Consider the following 8,277-nt stretch of genomic DNA (forward strand, 5'->3'; position numbering starts at 1 on the left):
GCGCCTGGCGCTGGTGGACGTCAACGTGTACCTGATCGTCGCCATCTGCGCCGTGTCCAGCCTGCTGGTGCTGACGCTGCTGCTGTACGTGGCGCTGCGCTGCTCGGCGCCGCCCCGCGAGGGCGCGTGCGCGCCGGGGAAGCCCGCGCTGGTGTGCTCCAGCGCCGTGGGGAGCTGGTCGTGCTCGCAGCAGAGGCGGCCGCGGGTGTGCTCGGGAGAAGGGCCGCCCAAGGCTGACCTCATGGCCTTCAGCCCCAGCCTGCCTCCGGGCCTGAACGCGTCGGAAGGAAATGAAACAAATTCGGACCTTTCCAGTAACGTAAGTCTAACTTCAAGCCGTGGCTTTAATATTTTTAATTGTATCTAACAATGTTTTTTACTCACTTTAAGAAAAGTCTCCAAAATTTTTCTTTGAAGAATGTTAAACAATTATTACCATTTAGTTAAGATATTTATTCTTAGTCGTTTCCTGTGTCTTGAATAAAACACAACTCGAAAATACAGGGACAAAAAGGTGGTTATCCCTGATAAGATGGGAGGATACTTTAAAAAGAAAAAAAGACACTGAAACATCTTATTTAACCCATGGTCTCCTTGCAATCAAATACAAAGATATTTTCAGCTTTATTAGATCTTGTAGTGAAACATCAAACCCTGGGCACAATATTGTATGCAAATTCCCTTAAGTTTGGGAATTTCAGAGTGGGCAGTAAAAAGAATTGTTTCAATGTAATTTGAAATAGTTTCATTGGGTGAAATTTTAATTTCCTTGTTAAAAGATGACTGTTAATTTATTGCCATTATGGCCTTGAGTTCTGCTAGCAGGTGTATTGTGACGTGAGTTTGTTATTTAGATGAGCAGCTTCCATTTACTCCATTTGCAAATAGTCTAAAAGCTTTATTTTTACTTCCCCAATCTTTCCAATAAATAACTTAGTCAAGTCCATATTTTGGTTCCATTTCATGGAGGAGACGCACATAAATTAAGGTCAGTGTTTATGTGGTTTTCTTCAAATCACCCAAAGATATCCTAAACTTGCTACTGTATTTTACTGCTTTTCATTAAAATTTAAAGATCATTTACATAAATAAGTGTATAAGGCCAAGTTTTTAAAAATCTGTTTAAAAGCCAGAACTTATCTTTCTTTTTTATTTAATTTTACCTTTTTTAAAAAATCTTACCTTTCGGTAAGCAGGAGCAATTTGTCAGAAAGTCAGACCTAGGCAGAGTGCTAATCCTAATCCTTAGCTCTCTATACAGAAATATGAAAAATAACAATAAAAGAAAATTCTCTATACCCATTGTTTAGGAGCAAAACCCCTCCCTTCTTATATAAGTTCAAAGAAAGGTTGTGCAGTGACCCTCATGTAAGGGTTCAGCAATGTATTCAACAGTATGCTTTATAGCTTTTTTGCAAAACAGCTCAAACTTATTTAATATAGATATTAATGTGTTTGCTAGTCATTTAGTGAAGAATAGAGTATCAAATTTTATTTCCTATGTTTAATTTGAAAGTTATGTGGTATTAAATGAACCTATTTTTGTTGACAAATATTCAAATACGCATACAGAAAATTTCCCATGAAAGTCTGTTTGAAAACACTCTGTAAGAAATTAATATGGGCCTCCCTGGTGGCCTAGGGGTTAAGTCTCAATACTGTCACCATCTGGCCTGAGTTTGATCCTTGGTCAGGGAGGTGACTCACATATGGTGCAGCAGACCTTTCCTGTCTCAACTGCTGCTCCCCTCAGCAGTGATTTCAGTAAATCTGGCTATTCTGCTCCCCTCTCTGTCTCTGGTGAATCCTCTCACCAGCCCCACAGTTCCCCTGACCCCCATATCCTAGTAGATCTTCCATGCAAAAAAAAAAAAAAAAGAAGAAGAAATTAATATAATTTGGTAGCTATGTTTTCAGAGATTTAACCTGATACAGAACTTTTGCTTAGAGCTACATGAAACATAGGGTTCACATTTATTTCTGTAACTTTTCAAGTGTTAATTATTACACTAGTCTTTTGGCAAGAGTCAGCAAAAATAATTTAGAATCAGGTTGTCAAAAAATTTCCCACTTCCTTCAAAAATTAGATAAACTTTGCTGGATCATAAAATTGAGAAAGATACATTAAAGAAACAAAGTAATTTCTTTTTCCCCATTCACATTTTTGTGTCCCTCCAGCTTACCTTTGTTAATGATATTGAATTCCAGATTTAGGGTTTAGTCTAGAGATACTTAGTATTTACTTATGTATTCTTTCCATGTTGAGAGTCTAGTACAGATAGTCCCTGAATTGGGGTGGCTTGATTTATGGCTCTTTAATTTTATAATGGTGCAAAATTTACAAATTCAGTAGAAGCCATACTTTGAGTTGTGAGTTTTAATTTTTCTTACTGAGCTAGCCATACCTGCTACCCATTTAATACTCTCTCCTGATTCAGGTCATGAAATCAGGAGGGTAAACAACTATAAGAATATAGTCTTTTAATTTCACTACAGTATTCAATAAACCACATGAGATATTGAACACTTATAAAATAGGCTTTGTGTTAAATGATTTGGACTAACTATTGGCAAATGTAACTTGTCAGCATGATTAAGGTGTGCTAGACTAAGTTAGGCTTTTCAGTAGAATAGTTGTATGTATTAAATGCACTTTTTAATTGCAGTATTTTCAACTTAGGATGTGTTTATCATGATGTGACCCCCATCATAAAGTCCAGGAAGACCTGTATATACTCAGCTCTGCTGTAGTACCGAGGGAGGTAGAAGCAGTGAAACAAGATACAGGGAAGTTATCTGTCTTCTAGGCAACTACATTTAAACTCACTTAAAATAACAAGTAGGTTATGCAAAGACTTGGTTTTGGTCTAATAGTCATTTCCAGCTTTCTTGTCTATGTACACCAATGTGTTTATAAAAAGGATCTCATTCTATTTGTGACTTTTTAAAAATAGGCAATTAGATGCTGGCTGTTATTATCAACAACAGAATAGGTGAGGGCTTTCTCTTTTTATGCAAAGAGTGTTCATAGGTGTAACTCTCATTGCCTCAGCTGAAGGAAAATAGAATCAAGAATATACAAAATGCCCTGAAAGGGAAATTTTAAAATGGTCAAACAGTTGGAAGAAATAGAGGAAACCATGTTTTTAGAATAAAATAGAAAAAAAAACATAAATAGTATATAAAAAGTGAACATATAGTTTCTTCACTCAAGCCAGAAAAACTCTAAAGGCTGTTATTGGAAGCTAGTATGACACAACTTGCTTCTACAAGCATTTATATAGGTTTGAAAACTATGTAATATTGCTTCACTGAGAGATTAACAATACAATTACTAATGGAATTAGTATTATTATTTGAAGTCTACCAAATGACTTGCTAAGACACATTTTTATCTTTGAATTCATTTTAAGTCTACCTTTTAAATTAGGCCTAAACTCCTCCTGTAAGCTGCCTTAGGTGATTTCTGAAAATGGTTTACTACTTATTTGACCCGGAAAACCCTACAAAGTTGTGCAAATCAAGAGGTTCAACTCTTTGAGTTCATTTTAAGAACACTCTTGAAACTATCAGGCCATGAAGAGTATGCCTCTCTGCAAGGCCACCAAGTATTTGAAGGACATCACTCTATAGAAACAGTGTATACCCTTCTGTTGGTACAGTGGTGGAGTTGGTAGATGTGCCCAGTGGAACTGGATGCAGGGTTGGTAGCCCAAAAAGAATGCTGAGTTTTTACTACCTGTGCTTAAAAATGCAGAGTGTAATGTTGAACTTAGGGGCTTAAACATAGGTTCTCTAGTCACCAAGCACATCCAGGTCAACAAAGCTCCCAAGATGCTTTGCAGAAGCTACAGAGCTCATGGTTGGATTAACCTATAGGTGAGCTTCACCTGCCACATGCAGATGATCCTTATTGAAAAAGAGTAGATTGTTATTAAACCAGAAGAGGAGGTTGCACAGATGACAAAGGTATTCCAGAAGAAACTGAAGAAACAAAACTTATGGCTTGGAATAATTTCAAGATAAAATAAGTGGAAGTAAAAGTGAAAAAAAAAACTTGTCTTAAAGATATTTAGGCTTGTCTTCACATAATGACATTGGGTTACTGTCAGAAACAAAATTTAGATTGATGCATTAAGGATCTAAGAATAGTCAAATAACTGTGATCTTATTGCCAGATTATAATTGTTATGTAAATGGATTCATTTTTTGGTTAATGTTAATTATTAATGAAAATTAATAGGTTAATACCTTGTCTATATGAAAAAACTAGTCAAAATCATTGCACTTTGCATACTAAAAATAATGATGTTATTCTCATTTTTCTATGGAGAATCCAATTTTCAAATGCCCAGTAGAAACAAAAAGTATTGCTTCCAGTAAGATCTTGGTAAAACACACATTTTATATTTTAATTATTCTATTTCAGTTTGTGGCTATGATTTTAGGGATTATAATTTTATTTTCAAGTTATCTTGATACGAAGATGTCATCGTATCTTCATCTGTAGAGAAATTTTATTCTTACATTTCCTAAAATTAATGGGAAAACACATGAGAAGACTGTTTCTTGAATTGTTCTTTCTTTTTCAGAAAACTTACTATCAGGATTAGAATTATAATTCTATTTCCTGGTATAACAATAAATAGATAGTAATGTATCATTTGAGGCACATTTGAAAATTATGGTCAGTCAAGAATACATATGTGTGTGTGTGTGTGTGTGTGTGTGTGTGTGTGAGAGAGAGAGAGAGAGAGAGAGAGAGAGAGAGAGAGAGAGAGAGAATGAAATATGTGGTAACCACAACCACTATTTCTGTTCTCCTTCTGGGAATACTAGAGGGTTTCAGGTCCCTTTTATTTTAAGTCCCTAAGTATGTGGTAATTTGTTGGAGCAACTGTGCAAAACAAATGTATCCATTGCTAAAATTAAACTCATTGCACTTGTAAAACCAATCAGCCAGTTCCCTAAAGTTTACATGTGAGCATTCATTCTTGCAAAAATCTTCATTCTGGTCTTTTGCAATAGTACAACAAAGGCCCAAACAGTAAAAAAAGAACTAACAAATAAAAAAAGCCACCCAATGTAGATTGAATACTAGGCCCCCCCCAAAAAATAAAAAGATGTTGAAAGCATTTTTACTTTAGCATATTTTTTTGCCACCTGCCCTTTATATAGAAGAAAAAGAAGTAACAATCCAAGAATCCAAGTGATCTAATCTGCGTTATGGTCAGATGATTTAATAAAAATGTCAATAGCAATGTTCTGTTGGTTGTATATTACCAGTTGTAATATGCAACAAGACTCCTTCTAGAATATATTCGGTTCACATTAGCTTAATAGCCATGTGACCCCAAATGACTCTGTTCTGGCACATTGACTATTTCAGTTTCCCCTATAACATACACACAATTTCATTTCTGGTTCCTGCAAAGTCCTGTGTGGTGTGGGAGAATGCGTAGGGCAGTTTTTTTTTTCCATGTGTTGGTCAGTATCCCAGACGACTTTGATCTTTTGTTAAAAGATTTATTGTTTATTTATGAATACAAAAACTGGGGTGTGCAGGGGATGGCAGGGTTCACCAGAGACAGATTGGAAAGAAGAACAGGTGGATCCCTGAAATAGACTGCTGAGAGGAGTAGCCGGTCAGACAGGAGAGGTCGCTGTGGCATGCGGGTCAGCTCTCTGGCTGGAGATTGAACTCATGCTGCAGTGGCTGTGGATAGCTTGATAGTGCTGAGACTTTAGCCCCTGTGGCACCAAGGAGGGCCCAGACCACTTTGATCTTATGACATCTCAGGGTTAACTTTTGGTTCCAAAATTGCTGCAACAGGAAAAGGTAGCAGAAGAGAGGCTTGCACTGGCAGTTGCATGCTTCTGCTTGGAAGAGTATCATTGGTTCAAGAAAATTACACAGCATGCCACCTCAAAGTAACATGGAGGGGAAACCCTTCAGTGATTCCAGAAGGAGAACAGAAATGTAGATTTTGTCTACTAAAGAAAACACTGATTTCTCACTCTCACCTGTTTACATTACTGACAGATTACAAGCCTAAAAGTGGCTCAAGTGATGCCTTTCTTTACTAATTGTTATACCAGAAAATGGGGAAAATGCAAATAGTTCAAGAAAAAAATAAATGTAGAAAAATGGAATACATGAATATATTTTCAGTTGACTAAAATGACCTTTTGCTTCACTTGAAATAATTTAAAAAGTGGTAATATATGTTCCAAAAGAATTAAAAGCAGGGCCTCCAAGAAGTATTTTTACACCATGTTCATAGCAGCACTATTCACAATAGCCAAATGTGAGAGCAACCTACTGTCCATAAACAGATGGAAAATGGTTAAACAAATGTGACATAAAATACCTTATGATATTAATCAGTCTCCAAAAGGAAGGAAATCCAGTCACATGTTAAAACATGGATAAAGCAAGGTGACATGAGTTAGCCAAATTGCTCAAATTCATAAACAGAAAGTAGAATGGTGGTCGGAGTGTGTGGTATGGTGGTAGAAAAGATGGTTGTCTAAGGGGTGCAGGGTTTCACATATGCAAGATGAAGTCTGGAGATCAGCTTCACAACACCGTGAATACACTTAACACTACTAAGCTGTACCTGTAAATGGTTGAGGTGGTAAAAATTTTAATGCATTAAAAGAAAAATTATGTTTCGGGGTTTAAAATCGGCATTTTTCCGACATAAAAACTGTTGGTAAACTTAGGTCTTGGCTAGTTTTCAATCTAAAAATAACGAGTCCAGCCTACATTTTGGCCACATGATGTCGCTGTCCACCACAGCGTGTTCTCCAGGAAGAAAAATACCCAGATCCCCATTGTCATTCAAGAAGCTGAACGGTACAGAGAAGCGGCTGGACTTAAGCAGAGAACAATATCTAAAATTTGGAATGCATGGTTTTCTAAGCTGATCAGTTCACCGAGGATTGGGAATGGTGTCTTCTATGAGAAGGGAACGCGAGGTGGGGCTCCTGCTGCTCTCCCTTCTGCTCCTCCCAGCCTGGGAGGCGGGGAGCGGCCAGGTCCGCTACTCGGTCCCCGAGGAGGCCAAACACGGCACCTTCGTGGGCCGCATCGCCCAGGACCTGGGGCTGGAGCTGGCCGACCTGGTGCCCCGCCTGTTCCGGGTGGCGTCCAAAGGCCGCGGCGACCTTCTGGAGGTAAATCTGCAGAATGGCATTTTGTTTGTGAATTCTCGGATCGACCGGGAGGAGCTGTGCGGGCGGAGCGCGGAGTGTAGCCTCCACCTGGAGGTGATCGTGGACAGGCCTCTGCAGGTTTTCCACGTGGAGGTGGAGGTGAAGGACATCAATGACAACGCGCCGATCTTTCCGTTGGCAATAAAGACTATCCAGTTTCATGAATCGAGGCTGATTGACTCTCGGTTTCCTCTAGAGGGAGCATCTGATGCAGATATAGGAGTAAATGCTCTTCTCTCCTACAAGCTGAGCTCCAGTGACTTTTTCTTTCTAGATATACAGACAAATGATGAGTTAAGTGAATCATTGTCTCTTGTGCTGAAGAAATCTCTGGACAGAGAGGAAACCGCGGAGCTTAATTTGTTACTGGTGGCTACTGATGGAGGCAAACCTGAACTCACTGGCACTGTGCAGTTGCTTATTAAGGTACTTGATGTGAATGACCACGAACCTACTTTTGAGCAATCAATTTACAAAGTACAGTTGGTGGAGAATACCGCAAACGGAACATTAGTGATTAACGTAAATGCTTCTGATGCTGATGAAGGATCAAACAGCGAGATTGTGTATTCATTTAGCAGTGATGTGCCCTCTACTATACAGAATAAGTTCAAAATAGATCCCAGCTCAGGGGAAATCAGAACTAAAGGAAACTTAGATTATGAAGAAGTGAAATACTATGAGATTCAAGTTTTTGCATATGATAAAGGAACTCCGTCAATGTCTGGGCACTGTAAAATTTCAGTAAAACTTGTGGACATCAATGATAACAAACCGGAAGTCTCAATAACATCTCTCTCACTTCCCATCCAAGAGGATGCTCCGCTGGGCACAGTCATCGCCCTGATCAGCGTGTCTGACCGCGACTCCGGTGTTAATGGGCATTTAACCTGCAGCCTGATTCCCCACACCCCATTCAAGCTGGTGTCCACCTTCAAGAATTACTATTCGCTTGTGCTGGACAGCGCCTTGGACCGCGAGAGCGTGTCGAACTATGAGGTGGTGGTGACCGCGCGCGACGGGGGCTCGCCCCCGCTGTCGGCCACGGCCAGCGTGTCG

The 8,277-nt window shown here is 39.0% G+C and overlaps 1 protein-coding gene and 1 pseudogene across 1 annotated transcript in view; both read left to right on the forward strand.

The window, feature by feature from the left end:
* The window catches only part of LOC105853904 (protocadherin alpha-1-like), a 4,347-nt gene extending 2,133 nt beyond the window's left edge, over positions 1–2,214 (forward strand). Inside the window, exons 2-3 of the mRNA XM_012727756.1 lie at positions 1–319; positions 2,179–2,214. Coding sequence (XP_012583210.1) covers positions 1–319; positions 2,179–2,214 — 355 coding nt within the window. The remainder of the gene's footprint in view (positions 320–2,178) is intronic.
* Positions 2,215–3,472: 1,258 nt separating this feature from the next.
* On the forward strand, positions 3,473–4,026 carry LOC105853905 (annotated as a pseudogene).
* The last annotated feature ends 4,251 nt before the right edge of the window (positions 4,027–8,277 follow it).

This window comes from Condylura cristata, unplaced genomic scaffold, assembly GCF_000260355.1.
Source record: "Condylura cristata isolate star-nosed mole 26May11 unplaced genomic scaffold, ConCri1.0 scaffold00021, whole genome shotgun sequence".
NCBI lineage: Eukaryota > Metazoa > Chordata > Mammalia > Eulipotyphla > Talpidae > Condylura > Condylura cristata.